Below are 26262 nucleotides of genomic sequence, written 5' to 3' on the forward strand. Positions count from 1 at the left end.
GTGTCTGCACAATGCAGTGCGCAGTGGGTCAGATCCTGATGCCCTCGCTGAGCAGAACATTCCTGCGCTTTATAAGTATTTCTGGGTACTCCAGTCTAAGCTTAAAAGTGAGAGTGTCCTAAGCCAAAACAAGGCGTCATAAATCTGAGCCTGGTCTGTTTGGGAGAAGACATTTTTCCTAGAGCTCATAGCACTGAAAACTAATGTTACACAATAAGCAAACATTCAACAGCTGAATATTTGTTTTAAACATACCTTATTTTGAGCTATTATGTAGATAATAGGTAAACAGAGTATCTTGGACAACTCTTTGTAAGAGCTTATTAAAATACTTTTGCATGTTGCTGGAAAACAGACTGTACTTATATTAGAATGGAGAATAGAAGAATGTTTTACAAGTCTTCAAATAATCTCAAACTAATTAGCTTTTAACATCCTCTCAGCTACAATTCTGGGCTTTATTAGCTGTTCTGCTTGCCATTCCTGAGCCTGCCTAATGTCTGCTGTAGAACAGCTATGCACTTTTCCAGGCATTTGTCATTTCTTGAAACATATAAAAGAAAGCACTTGGATTCAACTAACAGACCATCTAAATGCTGCTCTGCATAAGAAGTGATATATACTGACAAGCAGTAGAAGTTAGATTTTCTTTATATGGTTCTTTATGGTGAGCAAATCCACTTAAAACAAGCTCCTTCTCAAGGCAGCATATTGATTAGAGCTTACAGGCCAAAAAGACCTTTGGGAGGCAACAGAATATGGCTCGAGTCAAAGAGTAACACTAAAGCTGGCAGCAGCAACATTAAGAGTCAGTAAAACCTGAGAGAGTTTGTCTCACGTTGAAATTTATTGCACCCATTTGGACAGCCATTATGGTAGTTAGTAATTTTATCTGCACAAGTTCATCTGTATTTGGACTTTCAGTGCTTAGAGAGATATCTTGCAAGACAGAACCTTATCCAGGCCCTTGTTGAATCAGGCAAGACTGCCATGCTGAAGTGAGGTACAATTGTGTCTGAAAATTATAACAGGCCAACTGTTCGTATGCGCAGCCATGACATGACATGGCAATACAGTATCTCTGAAAGAGATGATGTTAGGCAGGGGAGGGAAAGGAACCTCCTATACTGTGGTGCAGCCGTCGCCTTCTGTGGCTTGATGACATTGTCACTCAGAAGCAAAAGTTGCCCCTTCCTTGGCTGGAAGTACATTTGCACATCATGCTTTAGGAAATAAATGAGAAAAGCAAGATAACACCCAAATTAATTTTCAGACAGTGGTATAAAATTCTTCTGATGAGACATTTGGAAGATGATAGAAATATAGTTAATGCTACTCTGCATACTCCACAAATATTTTGCACTTCTTCTTGCTATGAGTAATCCAACATCTATTTTATATCCTCTTCTGCTTATTTTCTTCCTCATTTGACCTGTAAGCACAGAATGTAAGCTCCTTAGCAACCTAATCTGTATATTTATTAACAAAGAAATCTGAGGGCATCTCCTCCTTTTTCCTACACGCAGACAAGATAAATTACACCTAAACACTGGAGTACTGGGTAGGGAATGGATATGAATCTTCATGGTGCAGACTAACCCCAATTTTTAGCTAAAGTCCATGGTTGTGGAGAGGAGTCTGAACAACACCTCCCTTGTTTCCCCATCCTGTTCACAGAGGACAAGGCATGGAGGATGCCAAGCATATTGCCTTAGCCACCACTAGGATCCTAGGTTCCTTTTAGTCAATCAAGAGAGATAGGTATCTCCAGAGAGCATTTTCGAGTGTGTAAGTTAGGCAGTAATTAGACCTCCTTATAAATTAAGGACATAAAAACATAGTGCATACAGACCCACCATTCTATACCCCACTGAGCTCGTGCAGGAGATAAAGTCCTGGATGTAAGAGTCTTTATTTGTGCACAAAGTCAGCCAATTGGCTTGGTTGAGGTCTTCAGGGGCTACCTGCCAGCTGACTTACTTAGAAACACTTCTTAGCACTTGCGACTCTAGACTCTGTATTGCCATTCATCCATCCCTCCTCAGATTAGGGTCTTTCTTCCTGTTTTCATTGACTGCAAGTTTAGTTTCCTAATTTCTTGTTTGTCTGAAGCACTGGTGCCTCCTTACCTGATATGTGACACATCAAGGTTTTATGAAAAAGGGACTCCTATGTAGTACTCCCTCCCTTTTTAAGGTCTATCAGTGCCAAAGTCCTTCTTCAGATGGTACTTCCCCCCGCTTTTTACCCTAGGTGCAGGAGAATGGCAGTTTATATTATGCCCAAGCTTTCATCATTCTTCAGGATGATTGGTCTGGGAGCATGACCCTAGAACAGTATCAGTCACGTAGGCTGTGCATGGAACTTTTTAAGTCACTATACTCAATGCCACCAGAAGACTAGCTATTCTACCAGTGAGAAAAGACTCTTAGAGGCCCTTCCACTAAAGAGTTAACTTTCCTGGACCAGGGGATCTCACTGCTCATATTCAGCTGATGCAAGGTCAACGACAAGCACACCGAGGAAGTCAGAGTTGCTTTATTTTTCTTGTGAGCGGGTCAAATAAAACACTGCTGATGCTCCATTTATCTGGAGCGACAAGCAAACACTTGGCAGCAGCGGAAAGCATACATAGGAATCTGGCACCAGCCTCCTTGAGCAGCTGTCAGCCTGCTGACTAATCACTTCATCCCCACGTTAACACTGCTCCAGGTCTATAGAACCCTTTCATTTCAGATACCCAGGCACACACTCATTCTGAGAGAGCTATTTATATAGCGACATTATTAATTGCTATGTATTATGTTATTATGGGCTTTTTTTTAACCAAGTTTTTTTTAAAAAAAGTATTTTTCTTTTTTACCAAGTTCTTTCAAGGTGGAAGCAGTGGTTCTGCCCTGTTTGCTGTGTCAATCAGATCTTAGATAGACATCCCCTAGACTGTCAGACTGAACTTTCTTGATTTTTTTTTTTGAGCTTCACAGTTTGTTTTTCTAAACAGCTTTTCCTAGTGATTTGTTTTGCTTTGGTGACTATTCTGGCAATTAAGCTACAATCACACAGTGTACACCTGACTCTCCAAAAAGCCCTGATTTACCTTAGGTTTGCATTATCAGATAATACTTGCAGTCTTGTCAGCACAAACCGTTTAAGCAACTCCCAAGGACAGTGTTAAAATATAGGTGGAGTCTATGAACTCTTTTCTTGGCAGCTGTGCTTTATTAGCTCTGCTGCACAAAGGTGGTACAGCTAAGGTGATGTTTTCACAGAAGCATTATACATTGTGACAAGTCAAACAACCTCCAGGATTCTCACTCATCATGACTCCCATTTCATACCTCATCCATTATAGGAATGAGGTATGAAAACATTTCTCTGTTTCCTAAAGATATTAACAGACTTCTGGGAAATGGTTTACCTGAAGAAGGGGAAGGGGCCAGACTGATTTTTTTTTTTTTTTTTGCCTTCAGGACCAAATAGAAGGCCATGGCAAGGCTGCATGCCTTTTTTTTTCCCCCTTTAATAAACAATAGGTTTTCGTGATGGGTAACTATGAAGAAGTCAGACAATTAATTGGTTTCATTCTCTCAGTTAGTAAAGGCACAAAAACATAAAATTGCAAATTGCACAGTATTCTGATTAAGGATATCCAAGTGCTTTCTGCACAGTAACAGAGGGTGTTGCCTAACACACTGAAGGTAGACGAGAGCCATTCTCATTTATGACCAAGATGGTGACCAAATGAGGGAATGAGGACTACTCATTGAGAAGGATCTAGTGATCTGGTCAATCAGACAGTACATGACAATGCTAAAACTAGAACAGGAACTCCTTATGCTCACATTTGTATGTAAGTAAACAACCAGTCTTCCTATAGAAAACTCTAGTCCTCAAGTGGATGAGTATTTTAGGGTTTCTGGTATCATCTCCCTTTGCCAAGCCAAAGCATTACTTTGGCCATAATTCCTGGAACAAATGGATGACATCCATTTTCACTCTGGTAGTGAAAATCCTTAGGATCTATTTCTTGGCATTCTACAGTTGCTTTAGAAAAATATGCCTATGTGTTGTGTTACCAGGTTGGGTGGTCTAGGTATCTAGGATAGACACCAGTGGTGAACATGCTTCGGATATCTTTGCTAAAATGGAATTGGAAAAATACACAGAGTATTGCAGTAGCAAGAAGTGGGCATTTTCATTGCCTCTGCAATTCATTCACAATTATCAGCACAGGAATTCCCAGCTGTGGGCATGCGAAACTTGCAATATCTTTAGTAGGGTAGAGATAATTATGCAGATTTTGGCACAATGTGCTTAATTTGTACTTCGAGGATGTATCACGTGGAATTTTCTTCTGACAACAAAGGGATAAAGCATTTGCCACAAAATACCTAAACTGGGTTTTAGGCTGGTTTCAAGGGAAAAAGGAAGTGGTGTTTCAGATACTTTCATCTGGAATAAAAATAGGGAGTCTGCCAAAATAATTCCTTTAAATCATGAAGTATGTTTTCATTGATGAGTTTGAAATGTCATTTCAGAGTCTTGATCAGATTTACCATTTGATTTAAACCAGAGTGGCTTAATTGAAGTAAATGGAGCTATGACAGTTTATACCAGCCAAGGGACCGACTGCCTGTTTGAGTATTGTTTTCCCACAATTGGTCTACTTCCCTTGATCTTTAAACATTTCTTAAGACAGTGACAGATTTTCTTCGCATTTGAAATACTTCAAGCATTCATACAGCCATTCCTGGGATTTTTTTTCCTATGTTTGTGGCATCTACAAATCAAAGTCACCTTCTCCATGTTTACCTCTTGCTGTTGATGACGTGACCCTTAACAGTGTCATTTGTTTATTCAGGTTGCTTCATGCTAACGGTTGATTTTTCTTTCCTACTGTGAGCCCTAGGCCACTTGACAGTGGACAACACTGGGTAGATGGTAGTGGAGAGTGAGATTTTAGAAGAAAAACAGAATAGACATCACAGCTTAGCAGATGACACTGGCTAAATGTTTCCCTATTTCCAGACATGGAAGCAAGTGCACCAGCTTTTTCGGAACAAGGCTCAGGACACAACTGTTGCAAAGTGAATTACAGATTGACTGGATCCACTTGTATGAAGCATGAGAATTTCCACAGTCTCCTTTCTTGTTGCTGGAAGAGTATTTTAGAGGGTCACTATGAAATATTTTCTTTGCACAGTCATTTCTTCAAGGCCTGACTCCTCCTTGGTTTGGATTTTTGGTAATCATTTTTATCCGTTTAAAGTGGTAAAGCCTGTGTAAAGCCCTCATGCTCTAAGACTATGGAGAATTCCTCATGCTAAGATGGATTTTCCCCTTTGATTCAAATTAATATTGTTACCAAATACTTGGTTTTTGGTAGTAAACATCTTTTTTTTTTTTTTTTTTTTTTTTTTTGTATTTTGATCAAGCATCCATGGTTTCTGCCTTTGAACTGCTGAGTCTGAATTACTGCAGTATAACCTGTGTTTAGTTACCCAGGAATTTCATGTGCCCACAGCTAGATATTGTGATTTATTATCATGAAAAGCAACATAGCTACAAGATGCAGCTTAACATGGAGCACAGAGTAGGACCCAGATCCAGCATGATTAAATTCAAGAGGTCTCCTGAGTGCTACTGAGGCAACCTGATTTGAAAATCTTTTTCTACTGACTGAATAGCAAATGTCTGCACCTCCCTGGACAGCTCTTTAAATCACCCTGGTACCGTTCAAATGCTGACCATGGCCACACAGTCTAATGGCACTAATCAACACCGGAGCAGGGAAGTAGTGTTATTCACCCTGCAACCAGATGTTTTTGAACCTGCACATCTGAGAAATATTTAGGCTACGAGGTTTGGCTGTTTACCAGTTTACCGCAGGAGGGTGTCTACTTCATTAAGCAGTGCAGCCAACAGGCTGCTGGAGACCGGCATGGTGTTCAGGTGATGTCCAGGTCCTGCTTTAGGTAGGAGGATGGGACTATACCTGGTCAGAAAATTCAGGTTTTATTTTGGTTATAAGTGCCTTACTGAGCTACTGGCACCTTTATGGAGTATTTATTCACTCTCTCTCTGAAGTCAGAGTGCATGCTCTGATCAAGGGCTTTAAAGAAGAGTGGTTCTTACCCAAATCGTTGTTTAATTGCTTAAAATAAAAATATAATTTCTAAGATGTAGTAATTAATTCTGGGGCATAAGCCAGTAGCAAAATATGCACAAATGTCTGTGCCATAGTCATTAAAATGTAAATCAGTGTTTTATTTTGACTGCATGATCTTGCTTACATACTTCAGAAAGAACAGTCGAAAATAGAAGACACCAATTTAAAATAATGGTTATTTTTTTACGAAAACATGAAGAAACATATAGATGGTTTTGACCATCAATATAATCAATATAATTTAGTGAGGATACTTAGAAAATTACACAATATTTACAAATGAAAACGGTAGAAGGAGAGACGTGAGATTTCAATAGTATCATCATAAATGAGAAAATATTGTAATGTTGTTAATTTTTTGTACTATATTGACTACCATTAGAGCAACAAACATAGATTTCCAGATGTTTGCGAAGAGTCCAACAGTTATATTTTATACCTATGGCTGTAGTAACAACTTCTATTCAGCAGCCTAGAAAAACATTTTGTGTCACAATAAGAAAGAAATATTACTGAGTTTTTTTTTTTCACCCTGATCCTCCATATAGCAGTTCTGAATACTTTAGTCATTGCCAAACAAAAATTATGGTTTGAAAATTAAAACCACAATCACTAGGGGCAGGACATAAATGTGCAGATGTTTCATGATGTTGAAGAACTTTTCAGACAACAGTCGCAATGCTGTTGTGGAGAGAAGTAACGATCCATCAGAGTTGGACACTGTCAAGAACATTTCCCTAAGCTATAGTACCAGAAGAGGCACTTAGCTTTTCATATTAAGTTAAGAAGAAAAAACAAAAAAGAACACATGTAGCACCAAGCCATCCTGCCAGAGTGTGAGCTTGTGCTGTGGTCCCACTTGAGGGGGACAAGAAGATGCTTGAGGGGATGTTGTCTCCTCCCTGTACCGTCTACCCCATTGTGCCCCAGAGAGTGCAGAAGGCTTGGTGACAGGGGTTGGACTGGTGACAGAGGCAGGAAGAACCACAAGCAGCGGTGCCTTGTCCTAGCAGAAGGAGGGAACCAGAAATAGGCAGGGAGATAACTCTGCGTAAAAGGCAGAATGGATGGAGTTCTGCTAAAATAGCTCGTACAAGATGAGCAGTCCTTTGGGGAAGCGCTGGCATATGTTAGGAAAGGCAGGGACAGGGACTGTGCGGGCAGGGAGAGTCACAGAGCCATAACCACCTCTCTGGTGGCCTGGCCTCTTTTCAAAGCCCCATAAAGAACGTGTTACAAGTGGTCCAGGTGTCTGGTACCTATCCAGGTATCAGACACCATTTGTTTTTCAAATGAAATACACCACTCCTAGGTAAAGACAATTCATTAGGTGCAACATAATTAAGCATCAGATATTATTTCTCACAAAATGCATCTCCGAAATCACATTGCATTAACTACAATATTGGACTGACAGAGCATAAACAAGGATAATGATAAACACTGGTGAATGAAATGGGGAAGAGATAGTTATTAGGGTACCGATGTGTTTCATGCTGGGCTTATTTAAGAGTCTTATTAATGATCTGGAAAAGGTAGTGAATAACCATTTAATTAAGTTTGCATTTGATACTAAATTAGAAGTTGCTGTAGACACCTCCGAAGGCATAGAAATAAATCAAAAGGAGCTAGAAGCATGTGCAGTAAAGAAGAAAATGAGATCTGGTGTGAAAAAAATAGGGGGAAAAAAGGCAAGCTAACCTCTCTGGAAGTGAATAATCTAAAATGTAGCTATTCAGTGGAGGAATTCTGGAAAAAGAAATGTTGAAAGAGATGTAGGAGTGTTAATGGACTATATATTCCATCACAGCTCTGGTATATGTTTACAGAAGCAACGCATCAGGGAGCAGGAAGGTAATAGCCCTTCATTGTAGGGCTCTAGTCAGAACCCATCTATAATGCAGCACTCCATTTTGGGCATCCTGTTATCAGAGAGATATAGACGAATTGGAATGAGTTCAGAAAAGAGCCATAAAAATGATTCCATATCCCTGGAGATAATGACTTACGAAGGAAGATCAGAAGTAAATATGTAAGGCCTTGTCCCGGAGATGGCTGAAGTAGGGCAGGAAAACAGTCTGCAAGTATGGGAAGGCAAAAAGGGAGGTGGATAATTTATCATTGTAACTATTAGTAAGAAGATGAAGTAATAAGGAGAAACAATAAATTTAGAGAGGACAACTTCGGGTTGAATGCAAGGAAAAAATTTTGACCATAGAATTTCTTTGCAAAAGAACCCATAAGCTTCCCAGGGGTAAAAGTGAAAGCTGCATTCAAGCCATTTAAAATCAGATTGGAAAACCCACTAGAAAAAGCACCTGGCTATTGGGAACAGTCTTTCATTGCCTGGGGAATAAGCTGGATGACTTAATAGGACATTTCATACCCAAGTGTTTATGACTGTGATATTTTAATATGCCTAGTCAACTACTTTTGGAAAGTATACATTTCTCCTGCTGTCAAGCCTGATGCTATGAACACTTGCATGCAAACATAACTTTTAGAAGGGAGGTAGGTCTGCTGACCTCACCACCCTGCTGATTTGCAAAAAGACAAGCCTGATCTCTTAGGAACTCTTGCAGGATCACAGTTGTAGCTCTTGCAGTTGTTACTGTCAAGATGGTGAATACAGACAACCACATCATCTTGGCTTCATCTATTTATAGAGAAGTGAAGAGCTGTAGAGAACAAAAGTAGGAGTAGGAAGCTCTAGAGAGGATGTATTATTATTATCATCACTATTACAATTTGTTAATGGCTGTTAATGGAGTTTCTTAACTGTTCACCTTTTCCATCTCCTGCTCTTACCTCTGTGCAGAGTGTTCATTAGGCACTGTAAGCCTGCCTTCTCTGCTATGTTTTTACCATGTTAGACATTTTTAATGTATCCTAAAATGTCTCTTGAATGAGAAAAGAGGCAAGCTGCAACCTTCCTCACATGAAGAAGGGTTAGCAAAGGTTGGGGATTTAAAGGAATATGCAGCTCAACCCAAATCTTTTCCCTGCAATCAAAACAATGTAATGTTCAACACACTTCACCTTGCTTTAGCAGCAAAAAGACGTGCGTACAGGCGTTCACACCAGTACGCTCCCGGAACACTACGGTCCTTACGGTTTGCTTTATGTTGCTGTTTTCTCTTCTTCCCTCCCTGCTCGTCGGTGGGCTGCGTGCGGGACTGGCAGCCTGGTTGTGCCGCAGCCCAATTCCCGAGCCTCAGGACTCTCCAGCAAGGGGTCAAGCAGCAGCAGTTCCAGTGAATCTGAGACCAGCTCCGAGTCTGACTCAGAAAGTGAAAGCAGCTCCAGTGAGAGTGACGGCAGCAAGCGCTCGCATTATTCCAGCCCCGAGGTAAGGACATTGGCTTTTTATGACTTAGGGTAGCAAACCATTATTAAACCCACTTGGGCCCTTTCTCTTGCCAAGCCAACCCAAGGAGGCTGGGGGAGATGCACAAAGAAACGTAGGAGAGGAAAGGACTGAGGATCCTCCTCCTGGCACACTCTGAAATGAATGTGGAAGGGAACCCTGGGCAGACGAAGAAATTTGAAACATAAAGATAGAAAGAAAGAACCCTGTGATATTTCCCTCAAAACTGAGGTGCGTGGAACTCCTTGCAAGGCTCACAGCTTGCTTGAAGTTCTGTGCAATTGGCCTCCATAATGATGGTTTGCTTGCGTAAGCCCTGGTGTGGGCTCCCAGCACTGCAAGGGAACTAAATGCATGTCTACATAGGGAAGCTATTGCAAAATCAGTTTGAGGGTGGATTTTGAAAGCAAAACAGTCGTTTTTCGCTCACTCACTTCCGTTCCCTTTCTCCCCAGGTGAATTGTTCTCTGATGTTGCTGCCTTCGTGTGATTTAGTTTAATCCACCTCCAAAATGGATTAGACTGAATTACTGATGGTGCAAAATATTAGGCCTAAACTTGTCATCCACAAAGCTAATACTGGAAATTTCCATATGTGGAACAGCCCTAGCCATATTACAATTTATCTGCCAATTCTATGCCACCTCCTGCTTTCATCTCAGAGGAGCGCTCAACAGATACCACAAGGCTGTTTTCTCTATTCTGTTTTATTTTTTTTTACGCGGCTGGATATTTTTATGTGTTTTGGTCAACCACAAACTCTACAGCCACATCATACACATTAATATATATACAAATATTCAAAAAACTAGTAGTAAGATTGAGAATACACATGAAATACAGTCAGTAGATTAGCTTGTTTCTAATAGCGCATCCAGTCACGGGATTTCCTCCCCCAACAGCCATGTCTCTCCTATTCTTTCAACCTGAAAAATTGTACTTAATACCAGCAAGCCTCTTCTTATATTGTACTCTGTATTTGGGCTCATGCTTTCTATCAGGCAAAATACAGCACTCACAGAAAGGGTTTTGTCACTTTTTTTCCTAATTTAACATATATCTTCCTTTCTCTCCTTCCCCGGAGTATTTTCAGATCCATTTCCAATTTATTTCTGCCTCACTTTCACCCCTTTTGTAAATCTCTCCAGTTCTCTCCTTTCTTTCCCCTCACTTTTCTTTCCTTTAGTCTCTGCTTCTTTGATCCCTTCTCTGTAGTGGCCCATTTCTTATTTCCCATTCTCGTTCTTGTTCTGCCCTTTAAGACTTTGTTCTCTGTTTTGTTCCCCGCTGGACTTAATGCAGAGATCTTGCTCTCACTCGGTATGGGATCTCAGAAGGTGGAAAGGAAGGGACTAAGCGATGAAAGAGAAGAAACTAAGAACCCCATGAGGGAAATATGAGATAAAAGGCAGAGAAGCATTATACTCAGGAAAAGAGAAGTGTTTACTAAAGTAAAAGGGTATCTAACTGCTCACCTGTGCTCCTTGGAACTGAGTGTGGCAATTCCTCAGGGAACGTGGGAAGTGAATTAACTGAGGCAGGGCATGGATTTCATTAAGCCAGATAGAAAGGGTGTTCTGGAAGGGACTGAAAGTCACAGAAACTTACAGGAAATGTCTCCTGTTACGTGTTTTTTATATATACATATCCTCTTGAGATCTGTAGAACTATTTTTGTATAGCATCTAAATTACCAGTGATCACTGTCATGAAACAGCTGCACTGCTCCAAAAGATTGCATTTCTCCTTGCATTATATTTGTGTGGTTTGCCTTCTAGGACATGCTGAAACTACAAGGGGATCAAAAAAAAATTGATGGATGCAGTGGTTTTCACAGTTCAATCCTTGATGGGGTATGGGAGAGGCCATGACTTTAACCTGGATAGGGTTGGGGTGTCCAAGGGAAGAAGATCATCTGTGCTTTTCCCAGGAGCCAACACTTTCCCAAGCCCAACACGCAACTGATGGCACCAACTGAAAACATGCGGATGGAAGTCCTGCCTGCCTTGCATCAGTACTTGAACTTACATTTTAGGTACACAGAGAAGTCATCTTCCTGAAGTATATGCCATGTTCTTACCCAGTAAATGCAGAGAGAGAAATCCAGGGAAGCTTTTAAAGGGAAGCCCTGTCCGCCTAAATTTAGTTAGCGGATTCAGATCCAGGTATAAAGGTGAACTTCATCTATCGGATAAGATAGAACAATGTCACTTTGCATCAAATGCATCTTCGTCATTTCATACGCAGATCAATATATATAGGTATAATGATGGCCAGGAAATCTGTATTTCTGATTTGGGGTAAACTTCATCTAGAATTCTGAGCCCTTGATTCTTTTCTTTTTTTCATAAACTGAAATAAACTCAAGGGCCTTAGTATCTGGGGCAGATATCTTCTACATTTTAAGTTCTATGGAATTTGGATTGCTGTTTCATTTCCTCTGCAATTTTTTCTCATCTGGAGATCTTTGAGTTGTTTTCAGGTTCTAAATGCAGTTGCCTAGAGTGCTAAAGTAGCTCATTGCAGAACATACGTAGAAAATAGATTAGATTAATTGCCCCCTAAAAGTGTCTGTTTCTTTCCATTGACTACTGAGAGCCTGGAGTGACTAGCTCAGCTGTCTACGCTTTATGTCTGCAGTAAACCAAGAATAATGGCTGAGCTAGCACAGGAAGGAACATTCAGACTGGTTTCAGTGATGTGGACAAATTAGGGTGCCTCAGATAGCAATGTGAATAGTTACAGTTTTGTGGCCTTCCAAACAGAAAATTATGAACAAGGACTGAGACTTCTATCTCCTCTTTCTTTGCTGTGATCATGAATTCTTTGCATGACCTTCTGTAATGTCATAAATGAGGACTCTGCAAAACAGTGATATCTTGTCCTTTGTATTATTTGAAACAGTAGGAAAAAAATAAGTCTCAAGTCCATAGAAAGAGATAAATTTCATAAGCTAAGAATTTGAAATGCTCATTCTTTGTTGCATTGAATTAACATGTAGAGATTTAAAAAAGCTGAGCCTGGTTCGACAGCCAGTGAATTTATGCCATGAGGGAAAGGCTATAGTGAGGAACTGACAGGAGGGAAGCAGGGGAGCCATTGTATGGGACGGGGTGTGAATGCCTGTTGCAGCACAGATCCTTTCAGCAACCAGGCTACTGGGTGAGATATCTTGTCTTGAGCCCCACCATTCCCAAACACCAGATGCACTGCCCTTGCAGCCTCCACTCCACTGTAGTGACCAGTCAACAACCATTGAAATGTTTTCTTGTTTTTCATGCACACCTTTTGTCTATGCTTCCGCCATCATCACAGGATATACTGTTTGGTCTCAATCCTTCAGGTTGTGACTGACCAGGTCCAACGTGAAGTGATATGTATGGTAATGCTCTTTCCCACCTTTCTCTTTTATCAACAGAAAGCAACTCCAAACACAGCACTATGCAACAAGTCCTCCAGCTGCCTGGACATTGGTACCAATGGCTGAGGAGCCATTGCCTATCAATTCCTGCTGTTCCCTTAGGCATTGTGTGGCATTGACTCCCTTCCTAATAGCTCTGTAAATAAGCAGTGTGCTGTAGGTGTACCCATCAGAGTAGCTAACTGGTTAGCATGCTTCTGTCACCTCACCAATCTTTCTTCACTGATGGACTTAATTAAATTGATAGTTTTCAAAAAAAATAAAGTTTCTACACATCTCTGTGAGAATCTTGTTTGGATTTCCTGACTGATACACTCAGAAAAATAGGAGATTTTGCCACTAGACCGACTGTGCACACTATCTTTACCTTCGCTATAATATTCATAGCATATAATATTCATGGGCTCTAGCTGTCCCATCTGTACTGTCTGGGGGCAAAGACTACAAACAGCTCTCCCTTCCAGAAAACTCTGTGGTAGAAGCCATCTCTACAGTATGTGCTCATTATACCTAACACATGGCATACCTAACACATCCCATTTCTATTTGAGTAAAGTTGTAATAACAATACTGACAACAGTAGCAATAAAGTAGTAATAATTATAATAATCTATATGTTAGACACAATTAAAAGACACTATATTTATATAAGGATTGCCCTGAACCATTTTTTTGATGGTATAGCTATACAATCAAGTTATCATAAGGCAAAACTAGCCTACAGATTTACAATAGATTAAGTACACTGCACTTAGGAAAAGTGATGGCTCATTCTTACCCCTTAGAGGGGTACAGGCACAGTATTACACTCTATCTAATCCCTCTGTGAAATTGTTACCATGCTTCAAGTTTACCATTGAATTAACTACAGCTGAAGTCCGAAGTGCAGTGAATCTATCACTCTTATACTATTTAATAGTTCCTCAGTCCTGGATAGTATGCTTTGAAGAAGGTTTCTTTTGGACCACTGCCACTGGTGCATCCAGTGGTATATAGGTTTGAAGACATCTAAGATGATACATAGACACAGTTTGTGGGAGTCATCTTTCCTAAATGTGGACACCTGCACTGCAGATGCCTACATCTGCTCATCACCTCAGCCTCCTCTTTAAAACTAGTGGAAAGGAGCAGACATTTCTAGGACGCAGCTGATCTGGCCTGTTTCAGACATATATTTCAAGATGAAGTGAATCACAGTCTGGAAGAGGAGTCCACTGACTGTAGAAGGAACTCATTTACCATCTCAAAAGTTGTTGTCTGCATCATACAGATGAATCCAATCGCAGTTTTTAAGGACGTATATAACATCCCTGTCTTTCTCAGATGAAGTCTGGCTTATCATGTGATGCATTAGTCTGTGATGCGTTATCAGAACTAGCCTTTCTCTGGTAGAGTTCCATGGTTTGGCTTTTCACAGCAAACAAGTTTTCTTTGCAAGTCAGCTTCACCACAGACTGGTTGGTTATATTGGTGCTGCCCACCAGGACACCACCAGTTTTAACACAGATAAATACTACCAAGTTGTTATTAAAATAAGCGCTCGAGGACAGCATATTACCTTGACACAAAAGCTAGGGGACAGAGACCTTTCCACTTCCTGATCTGTCTGGATCTCAGCGCATTCCATCCTTACAGGCTGCTGAAAGTTTCTGACTTTGGGCAAGCCAGCTTTTCTTCTGTAGAGCAGTATATTAGCTGCTTAGGGGGATGGTGTAGACTAGAGAATTAGGGATTTCCTTTTCCTCACACAAATAATTGCAAGTAGGCACATAAAATGGGTTGCTGATACTTTCAAGTGATTTTTTTATGAGGTCTACTCCTCTCTGTTGGCTGTCATGGTTATGCTCCCTTGCAAGGTGCCTTGCTTTTGTAAGGGTTTTCAAAGTGCAATACTTTTCAGTTAGAGCAATCAATTGAATATAATGCTTGCAAAAGTAAATTGGCATCTCTGATGTACACTGACAATCTAAGATATTCCAAAATTGTATCAGGCCACCAAAATAATGAGACAACTTTAAAAATTTTCAGTGTTAAAAGTTGGATTCTTTTGATCTACCTTATGGTCTGTGAGCCTTTTGCTTTAAGAAGACACATCCTGAAGTGATGTTTTTTGTGTTTTTTTTTTAAAAAAAACTTTTTTCAGCCACATAGATGGGAAGATTTCTTCTAATAAACTCCTGATATATACCTAAGACCATGATCCCTAAAACTGAAGCTGTAAAGAAAAATAGTGTCCAAAGACTCCCAACAAAATTAGTAAAGCTTGCAACATTTCTGACATATTTTTTATTATTTGGCATATACTTATAGACAGAGCTATTTTTCCCATGTGCTTCTGCTGTATGTCTTTTTGTTATATACATCCACTGAAGACTACAAAGAGATCTGTGTACAGTGACCTTTTTATTACATATCTGGTTTCATGTATACATAATGAATAGCACCAAACAAATCCGTCTCTATTCTCTGCAGCAGTTAAGAGCTGCTGTTTATTTTACATGAAGAGTTAAGAGTTTTAAAAACATCTCTTCAGCCAACATCTGCCCACCCATCTTTAACATTTACAGTTAAGGAATGAAATTTATCATGTTAGATATTAGGGAGCATGACTGAGAAAAAATAAACTTAGTGCAATTCAGCAAAGTTGCAGTAGACATCAGCTAGCTGGCTAATAAGCAAATTAGAAACTTTAGAGAGAGGGAATATTTATATCATCCGAATTGCAGAATCGAACTTTTTTTGCTTATTTTAGGAACTTTTGCTCCCTGTAGAGCGAACAGAGCCCTCAGAGGGCAATTCTGGAGACACCCTTGGTTATGCAGGAAACCGGTGTAGCTTTCAGGCACCTTCTCTAAATACCCGAATTTAGAGTGTGGATATTGTCTTCTGAGCCAACTTCTTTCCATGCAGAGTATAGAGCTGCGATGGTTTTCAACTTGGGCTCACAACATGCTTTCTGACTGCTTATAAATGAATTTTGGTCCAGTTAAGATAATTAGGAGACTTTCCACATTGGCTTCTTTGGGGCTAGGATATGGCTGATCACCTACCCCATCATTTCCCTTCTTTTTTGGGGGGGGGGGGAGAGAGGGGAGAGGTCGTGGTCTCTCCTCTTCATTTGTTTTCATTCAAATAACTGATTGCCACATTGTCTGAATTGGAAAATTATGCCCCTTCTTCACTGTCCAGATGCCATTATATTTTAGATGATTTTTTAAAACTTGATCATGTTGTGACAGGAACAAAGAGAAAAACAATCAGCCATGTAATGCTTACAAAATGATTACTTGACAACACCACCACACAGCAAACATTTGTGTGATCTGACAGTATTTAAACATCCATATCAGTAAGATGATACATAAGATGAGGTCTGGTTAGCCCTCCTTCTCCTCACTGCTGCTTGTTTTCATGCTTTTTGTTGTTGTTGTTGAATTCAGTGGTACACAAAATACAGGACACAAAATACATATAGCCCTGCTTTCTTACTAGGCATCCCTTTCTAGCTTCAGCTGCATCCTTTGATATTTTTCCTCCTTTTCTACCTTCATCCTGACACTGAGCTTGGTCCCTGGAGAGCAGAGGGCAGGGACAGGTCTCTGGGCTGTTGCTCCCTGGCGGTGACCATGGTGGTGGTGGCCTCTGGGGACCTTCTCCAGCCTTTCCTGGGGCCTCACTTTGCTTGGAGGGAGGCAGTGGGACTCCACGTTGTAGAGGGTAGTGGGGGAGCCCCATATTTTGTTTGTCTCCAGGGGACTCGGGGAGAGCTGGAACATGGTGGGGCCAGCACTAAGTGCTCCTTGGTTTTGTTTGCCTTGCAGCCCGAGCCGCCCTCGTCCAACAAGTGGCAACTGGACAAGTGGTTGAACAAAGTCACCCCACACAAGGCGCCCATCCTGACCCACCATGACAGCCCGGCCCTGGAGAGCCATCCCTACTACGGCCGTGTGAAGCCAGAGCGGCAGGACTGCGAGAAGACACCAGCCACCAGCACAACTGACCCTCACAGTGGGGACAGCCGGGTTGTTGCCACCACAGCCACCGCCGCGGCCTCTGCAGGCAGTGGGGACGGCCCGCGGCCCCGCACCGCAAGCAAAGCACCAGGCAGCAAGGGGGGCAGGCAGAAGTCGCCCCCCGCCGCGGACAGCGGCCCCCCGCGGCGGGCGGCCGGGAAGAAACCGCCGCGCCGGGTGGAGAGGAGCTCTGCCGGGGACGTGGCTCCGTGCCGTGCACCTGAGCCGCCCGCTGGCAGCCACGGCTTTGTGGAGCACAGCACCAGCGACCCGCCACGAGCCCGGCCCGGCAGCGGTGGTGGCAGCAGAGCCGGGCATCGCCGTGAGCCTCGCTCCTCCGCAGCCGGCGAGAAGAGACGGGCCAGGGGGCCGAGCAAAACGGCACCCAAATCCAAGGAGTTCATCGAGACTGAGTCGTCGTCTTCATCGTCTTCTTCTGACTCGGGCTCTGAGTCAGAGCGGGAGGAGCGCCCGCTGCCCAAAGCGCCGGCTGGGGCCGAGGCGCGGGCCAAGGACTCGGGGAGCAGCGCTGCCCCCAAGGCCCACAGCGGCTGCAGTGCCTTTGGCTCCATTAATGCCAGGACTAGTAGTGAAATAGCAAAGGAGCTGGAGGAACAGTTTTACACCCTGGTTCCTTTCGGTAGGAATGAGCTCCTGTCTCCTCTGAAAGACAGTGATGAGGTAAAGTCGCTGTGGGTCAAAATTGATTTGACTCTTTTGTCCAGGATTCCAGAGCGCTTGCCCGAAGAGCCGCTGGCCATGAGCGCCGGAGCAAATGAGGCGGCCAGCCTCCAGCAGACTAGTAGTGCCGCTCCCCTGGCAGAGAAGGGCTTACCGAAACCTAGAAGGAAACGCAAGGTGAGCCATGGGGCCAGGGGGTGGCTGTGGTGGGGTGAGCAGGAGGCGCAGCCCGGCACGGTGCCCGCACCGTCGGCAGCCTCGTGCCCTTGGCTCTTTCGCCACGGCCCGTGCGGGATCGCTGCCCGGCGTGCTGGCTGCTTCCCTGCTGAGGGTCCTCCTCCAGCCTGAGTCCACAGCTGTGCCCCTGAGGCAGCTTTCCAGGCTGTTTGCAGCCACCTGACCCCACAAGTCGCTGTGAACAGGGACTGCCTTCTGCCCCATTTCAGGAAACTTTGACTTTGCAGTTGCCTGTTGCCTTTGGAGCTTCTGTGCAGGCTCATCTGTACGGTCCCTGGGACCATTTATCCAAAGGAGTCTTTTTTTTCTCTCTTTCCATTTTTTCATTTCTTTAGAATCAGAAGGTGGAAGCCCTCTTCTGGCCACTGATAGAGCAGTAATAGAAAGCCCCGTTTTCTTTGAAATGAATAAGCCTGCATTATCTTTAGCACGGAAACATTTACACAGTACACAAGGATGGGGAACACGGCAAGAAGACTTGGACTTTTTTGCCAAAGCAAAAAAATTTACCTTTGTGCCATAGGAAATGCTAGAGTGATACTGGCAGGGCATATACCCAGGAGAAAACAGGAGGATATGGTAAAAGAGCCAAAGAGATATAGTCTAGAAAGACTACATGACTTAATTTTAATGGCAGTGGCTTAATTTTACTTTTTGTGGCACAAGCTAGCTTTTATTCTTCTGTCTTGAAGTACTGCTGTTGTTGACGTGCTGTTATTAGCAATGTACTAAATACAAGGCATTGCTAGAGGTTCAAATTGCCCCAAACCATCTGGAATAAGACTCTCACTGCATCATAGAATCATAGAATCATTATGGTTGGAAAAGACCTTCAAGATCATCCAGTCCAACCATGAATCCATCACCACCATGCTTGCTAGCCATGTCCCTAGGTGCCTCATCTACACGTTTCTTCAGTTGGTAGGCAGATTCGGAATATATGACATCCCTTCTCAAAATATTTTTAAGGGAAAGACTAATGAGAAAGGAATCTCAGGCACAACTGCAAAATTAGAAAGAGGTCTTTATCATTCCCATCTCTGTCATGGCCCCAGGAAGATGAGCAAAGTAGAGACAGAAGATGCTAGTTGAGTATTGAGCAGGATTATCTTCACTGTTGCAGAGGGGGAGCTACAGCATTAGCCCCACAGCAGCAGCAACTATGGCAGTGTGTGATACAGAAAATGTTGTTGCCATGCAGCGAATAATAAATACAGTGGGATCAACATATCACAACCAAAACACAGTCAGTGCCAGAAATGGGCTAAGTGTTAATAGTGGAAATGGAGGTGGGAGAGTGGGAAAGCAGGGCCACTGGAAGACAAACATAATAGAGCATAAGGAACTTCACATGAAATCAAATAGAGTCAGGAAAAATGGACTCTGCTCACACTGCTAAGCCAGATAGGGCCAGCGTAGAGTCCTAAGGGGTGTATAATCATCCATCTACTAAAATTGTTAGCATACATGATGTTGGCCTGGAGCAACGTTTTCTTTTCCAGATGATATCTGGCCATGGCCAAGGACCACAAAGACCAAGGCCCATTCCCAAGAGGCAGTCTAAATATAGTACACCTTGGTTTGAAGCAGAAAAGTGTCAAGCCAGATGGATGTGTGCTGTGCCATGCTGGATACATATGCCACTTGCTGGCCTGTTTTATCTATATGATATGGCAAAGAATCTTCTCTAATACCCTTTAGGTAAATGCTCAAAGAGAGCATCACCATTAACACCAAAATATCGGAAAATACCAGCCCCTGAACTACCAAAATGCTCTTGCTTCTGTAGTAAATCCAAAACCTACAAGATTATCATTTTTCTCTTTATTCAGTGTGAGAATGAGGAGGAGTACAGAGATATCAAGAAGACTCATTTAGAACAAGAGAGTGCTTCACGATTAGCTGCGCCTGCCCATAGCATCACAACAGCAAATCACTGCAATATGAATGAAAACAGGTAAGCATTTTCCTTCTTATTTACCACTCAGTCACATAACTGGTTGCAGTTTAATGCTGTGTGTTATTTTTGCCTTTAACAGGATTTATTTCTTAATTATCACATTTTATGTTGAAAAATTGCCCAGTGCATTCTCCTTTCTTCTGGTTTAATGAAGAAGTTAGCAGCTCCTGACACATTTATATACTAGCATTTTTGTTCTATTGGGCAAAGAAGTTGTGAGTTCAAGTGTGAGCCTTGAGGAATGTTCAAGTACCTGAGAGGTGAATGTAGGGAGGAAGGGGCCAGGCTCTTCTCCGTGATGGCCAGTGACAGGACAAGGAGTAACAGGTGCAAGTTGAAACACAGGAAGTTTAATCTCCATATGAGGAAGAACTTCTTTACTGTGAGGGTGACGGAGCACTGGAATAGGCTGCCCAAAGAGGTTGTGGAGTCTCCTTCTCTGGAGATCTTCAAAACCTACCTGAACGCCACCCTGTGCCATGTGTGCTAGGTGTATCTGCTTGAGCAGGGGGCTTGTACTAGAGGATCTCTAGAGGTCCCTTCCAACCTTAACCATTCTGTGATTCTGTGATTCTGTGTGAATAGTTACAGTTAGAGGAATGCAATTATCCGAGATGTTTTCCCAAACATTATGTTGTAAGCACAATATGTTGTAGACATCAGTTCATGTAGGTGACCATGTTACGCCCTTTTGTTTCCTTATAGTGTTAAGAATTTCAAAATAGAGTTTATCTATATGTCTGGGTTTATCTATTAACTCTGAGGAAACATGTGAGAAAAATATTCACGACTGCCTACTATACTCAGTTACAGAATACATTTTAAATGCAACATTCTCTAGATTAAAATCCATTTATTCTGTATGTAATTAGCAGACATTTTAGGACAAGAATCTTATACTTTAAGAACAGTCAAATTTCCAAAGGATCCAGCTAACTGCTGATTGTCTATGCATTATTTTATGCTCATGGACTCCGTCAATGCCAGATCAATCATACTAGGTTTCTTTGGAGGCTTTCAGCAGTCAGACATAATGTCTAAGAGTTCTTAGAATATGTTGCTTTATACATTCTGGTCATCAGCATTTCAAAAACATCTTTTTTTCTTATAGTATCAGGGTATCTCTTGGGATGAAACTTCTAAAATGAGAGGATATTGTTTTTTGTTGTAAGAGGCTTTTCTGTTGTACTTATCACTGATGAGTTTGAACAACTCAAGTCATTAACGCTGGAAAAAGTTATAGAGAAAACTGATACAAACACTGCCTATTCAGAAATATGCATTCAGTTTATTTGTCCTTACATAAATCATGTGTGTTTCATAAAGTGAAAACATTACATGTAACAGTTTATTTTATTGTGGCTGATTGTGTGCAAACTTGCCATTCCTGTTACCACAATGTCATATGTTTTCTGTCACGTTCATTTTAGTTGAATCGCATGGTTGTTATGGCCTATGTCACAGGGGTCAATTCTTCCCTTCCTGGAAGCAGTACCACAATTTGGGTTTTGCTTGACATTTTATTCCAAAGTCCCGGTAGGAACTGTACATCAAACAAACAACAAAGAAGGTCCTAAATGGTCATTTGCCTCCTAATTCTTCTTTGGTGTGTCCCGCTTAGAAGACGTTTATGTGATTTATGTTACTGCAGGACACGACATCAAATGCTAATATCCCACTGCTCAGGAGGTGCTACCGAGCTTGTAGCTAAACCAACATTGCCCATGTCAGGAACTCCTGTGCCTCTTTCAAGAACCAGGTGCTCACACTGGCATGTCTCCCCTCCAGTCATGCCAAAACAGTTGTCTGTGGCCCACTTGTAAATTCACTAAAGACACTGAAACCAGAACCTTCTTTTTTATTTTTCTCTCTCTCTCTCTTTTTTTTTTTCCCCACCAAGCTTTTATTACTCCTCTTCCAGCACAGGCACGCAACAGTTTTGTCAGCACAGCTGAGGGCTGTTAGCAAAGACAGGAACCACAACACTTACAAACACGAGCATTTTGTATTGCAGAAATACAGCCTCGGGCACCGGCTGAGCAAGGCCCTGTTTGACGTGAAAACCGGTGGTACCAGGAGGAGATGCCACAAATGTCTCACACCTCCATCAGGTGCCCCAGCCAAGCCGGTCCCTACAGACCAGAGCTCACCACAGGATAATTTACCCAGCTTCTCAGCAGAATAAGGCAGAGAGGGCTGCTGCAGTTGGACTGCTTGCAGTGTGTTTAGGTGGGCCCAAAGCAGTGTGCCAAAGACCATGAAGAAGGTCTGCAGCACAACTGGAAGTTGCACAAGGGCTAAGCAAAACTTCTGAGTCTTGGGAACAATCCCAAGGAGCTATGGCTTCTCATGGGTGTTTTAGCCCTGCACTTTGCCAGTGATGCATGAACATGGCTAACCAAGGCATGGTTGTATGTTTGAAAACAGGAAAAGAAATAACAGCATCAGCCTGCAAATTCAAAACAGCACTAAATATCTTATTTTTATTTGTGGGGAAAAAAAGCACAGTTGTCTATTTTATACACCCTAACTCTTACCTTCATAAACAGCATTGGTCACTAAAGCAAAATGGCCGTGTCATACCCTAATAGTAGTACACTGTGGGAAGGAGAAGGTTCTGAATTATGATCGTCTTCTCTCATAGCTAGTTTTTAAGGACTTTTAATATGCTCCATTCCTTGAAATCATGTGGTGAAATAAAGTATATTTTGTACCACATTCCTTTTTGGCCATTCCATTTTGTACATACCGTCTAAAACATTAGCTATAAAGAAGCGAGAATTGTTCATAAAAATAATAGGCTAGATAAAGGGGAAAGCGTCAGGGAAAGGTATTGTGTTAAAATAGTCTGCTGTCTGATCTTAATCACAGTTTTAGCCTTAATGTAAACTGTCTCCTTAAAAAAAAATCTTATTTCATGCATACTGTTTTAAAAGTTTCAGATTTTTTTTTCCAATTTAATCCATCTGAAGTTTATTTTGGGGCATATCTTATTGCCTGTCTGACCTCTTCTCACCTAAGGCTTTTCTCAAATAAATGAAAGCTGAAAATATCGTCTGTGTCATAGCTTTCTTCTTTAGAAGATGGAGCAGCTCACATTTCTTTGTGTCTACTGTTTGCCTGTGTGTCTTGTTGTTTGCAGTACCAGCCTGTCTTTGTCTTCAGGATGTGTATCAGATTAGTATAAACAGTGCTATCAAAGGCTGGCCACTGAGCCCAGAGATAACCCAGCCAGCTTCAAAAACATTTCCTGTTTCAGTTCACATGTGGTTTTGTCGCTGTGACTTATGAATTGTCACCCGTAATGGTGAAATAGGGCTCCATAACCTAAACTTACTTTACAGAGTCTAATCTTCTCCAGCTATCCCTTAAGAGATGGCGAGCAAGTGGCCATTTATCTCCACATTTTTTTTCAATATCCTGATACACACTTAATATACTAACTCCAGAATTACAATTTGCCTTGAAGGGAAGGAGGAGAAGCATGATCCAAATTTGCAAATGAACTCTTGGTCCCAATAAGCTTGTTACCAGATACCAATAGACTTTATCCTGCCAGCAGGTTTTAAATTTAAAGTTTTGGTAATATATAAAACATTTACCTTTCTCAAAGCCAGCTTTGTGACACTCCATTACTGTAATTTCCATTTCCAGCTTGGCAATACCAATAAATAAAAATGAGAAAATGCTTCGGTCACCCGTCTCTCCCCTCTCTGATGCATCAAAACACAAATACTCGAACGATGATTTAACTTCCTCCAGCAGACCTAATGGCAGCAATCTATTACCTTCCATCTCCTCCAGCAAAAAACATAAGGGTGAAATCCAGTTGCAGCCACATGCCGGAGACTTCAATGTAAGTTTATACTATTGTTCACTAGCTCTATATTCTTCATTTTGTATTGCAATCCATGCTGGATTTGCAGAATGTTATGCAAAAAAAAAAAAGTTATAATAAATGCTGTACTGTACATTCCAATTCTTCATTTTCAAGTATGTCAAGGCACAGAAGGAAGGAGGACAGGCAGGCCGTAAAGCAGGCAAATACTCAGCAAAGTCTACCTAAGCAAGAGGTAAAAGCTAATGGCCTAAAGCAAACTGATTTAGGCCTCTAGAAAATAGCTAGGGCACAATGTAAGGTACCTCCATCCAAAAGTGTGGTGTTCTAGGCCTCTACTCAGATCATGAGTATGCCTGCAATTGGGCACTCCTACATGTCTTACACACAAGCTTTTCATACACTGATACTTAGTTTTGCCACTGGATAATAGCTTAGGACCAACCTTACAACTCAGCCCCATCAGAGGCCAGGCATATGAGTATTTATCTCATCAAAGTCTTGGTCTAATAAGCATGTCCAGAGCACTATTCCAGATAAGCCTATGACATGCTAAATCAGGTGGCAGCCACTGCCTTCAAAGTACAAAGGGAAAGGAAGTAGGTCCATGCTCCTTTTCTCTCTGCAAAGGCTGCTAGATGTTTTATCCAGTGCCTATTCACTGCCACATTATTTGTTATTTGATAGTTGGGAGGCCACAAAAGCCTAAATATTATAGCAACTTTCTGGTAAATAAATTGCCAGAGTCATTGCAGTGGTCTCTGCCAGCCACTTTTATTGTGGGGATAACTGACCTGTGGGAATAACTAGCCCATATAAGCACATGACTATGTTAATGTATTTATTTCTTGAAAGGAGGGGAAAGTGGTAACTATAACTTTAATTTTAGAGGGTTTTCTTTTAATATCTTGTCACAAGTTATGTGTTTCAAGGCTGTATCACAGATGCTTTCAGTATATTGAAATAAAATTAAATACTCAAAAATGTACCATAAAAAGACATGTTTAACATATTGTACTAATTTATTATTTAATGGATTAATTGTAAATTTTTAAACATTTTAACTTTTAAAACCTAAGTTTAGAGGTTTATAACCCATTCAGAGTTATAATGATATGACTTTTCACAGGATATCTTGAAAACAATTTAAATTCCTTCACAGGGAAATGTGTTGGAAATCAAAGATAGAAAGCGATTGCTTTATGATCCACGCTCTTAGCAAATGCGTTTCACTGAGATTTTCTGCATAGCCTAGTAATGCACCATTTGGCCAACATTTTAACAACCCTTGCAATAAAATTCTTATGTATATGGTTATTCATGTGCTGACTTATTCATGTGCTGAACTGATCTGCATGTGCCCTGTGGAAGATGAGAGTTCCTGAACTCTGAATGTTATATCTAGCTTTGTTTTGCTCAGTCTTTCTGTGTGGGGCCTGCCTGGCATGCCCGAGTGATCATCTGAGTTTTTTGTCGGAGATCACAAGCCAACGAAGGGTTTTATCTTTTTGAACTTTTTGTGTCCATTTCTCTATTCCATGCCCTTCTTTTGCCTGAAAGAGAAGCAATTGCATTTTCTGACAAGGGCAACCTGGAGCTCTCTGGTTTCTATTGCCCAGTGCGTGGTAGTGCACACAGCAGATCACTTGGTGGTATGAAGGGCGTATGAGGCCCCATGAAGAGTGTATCTCCAGCAGGAAGGTGCAACACCCTCTTTTCAGCACGTCAACCTGCCGAAAAGCATGTGCCCCTGCTGTGGCACAGAGCAGTCACCTTTCAACAGAACAGTCTAGAGCAGAAAGAAACCCAGACCTTGGGCTGCAAATTCACACCACACAGACCCATTAGCAGTGCAGTGAGAAACAAGAGTCAAACCAGTGAATCTTGCTCTCCCACGGCAAGGTACAATGCTAGCTTGGAAACTCAAGAGCAGAGATATAACTTGATCTTCTAAATGACCACAACAGATCTATTATTTAATAATTTCACTTACTGTGTTACAGAGCCTTTTGATAGTTACTAATAGTTCAGCTCCAGTTCTTCAGTATATCATGCTGAAACTCTAGCCGATTTCAAAGTGCTCTGAGCAATATCTGTGAATTTGTGGCTATCAGTGACAGGACAGTTATACATTCTCCCTGCTGAAATAGTAGGAAAACTAACTGGCAATTTACAGCACAATGCAAAGATGCTTCTGTTGTTTATTAGTTGCTTTTTTGAAGTTAGTAGCCAATTCCTCAATGCCTTCTCTGTTGTTTGTTGTCCAGAAAGCAATTCACATCAATTCAGAAAATGTTCTTCTCTGCAATAAGCCACAGTCCCAGACAGAGCCTTGGTCGCCTTTGTCCAGCACACCCAGGGACTGCAGAAGGACAAAGCTTATCTTTGATGATATGTAAGTACAGATGCCTTTAAAATAAAGAAAGCAAACAATGTTGTTTTCTCTACTAAAAGAGAGAAAAATGAATTTGTCCAAGAGAAGTTCGGACATGGCTAGTACCATTACAGCAATACTATACATTGAGTTGTACAGAGACATACTGGATAAACTCTTCTGGATAAACTTCACCAAATCAG

At 41.6% G+C, this 26262-nt stretch overlaps 1 protein-coding gene across 2 annotated transcripts in view; it reads left to right on the top strand.

Moving 5' to 3' along the window:
- Positions 1–26262, top strand: part of AFF3 (ALF transcription elongation factor 3) — a 299418-nt gene that overhangs the window by 248804 nt on the left and 24352 nt on the right. For both annotated transcript variants that reach the window (XM_010222664.2, XM_088520310.1), the window contains 5 exons: positions 9353–9518; positions 16778–17827; positions 19720–19844; positions 23502–23703; positions 25953–26080. In XM_010222664.2, coding sequence (XP_010220966.2) covers positions 9353–9518; positions 16778–17827; positions 19720–19844; positions 23502–23703; positions 25953–26080 — 1671 coding nt within the window. The remainder of the gene's footprint in view (positions 1–9352; positions 9519–16777; positions 17828–19719; positions 19845–23501; positions 23704–25952; positions 26081–26262) is intronic.

Source organism: Tinamus guttatus, unplaced genomic scaffold, assembly GCF_059628265.1.
Source record: "Tinamus guttatus ecotype Peru unplaced genomic scaffold, ASM5962826v1 Tinamus_guttatus_pri_ptg000002l, whole genome shotgun sequence".
NCBI lineage: Eukaryota > Metazoa > Chordata > Aves > Tinamiformes > Tinamidae > Tinamus > Tinamus guttatus.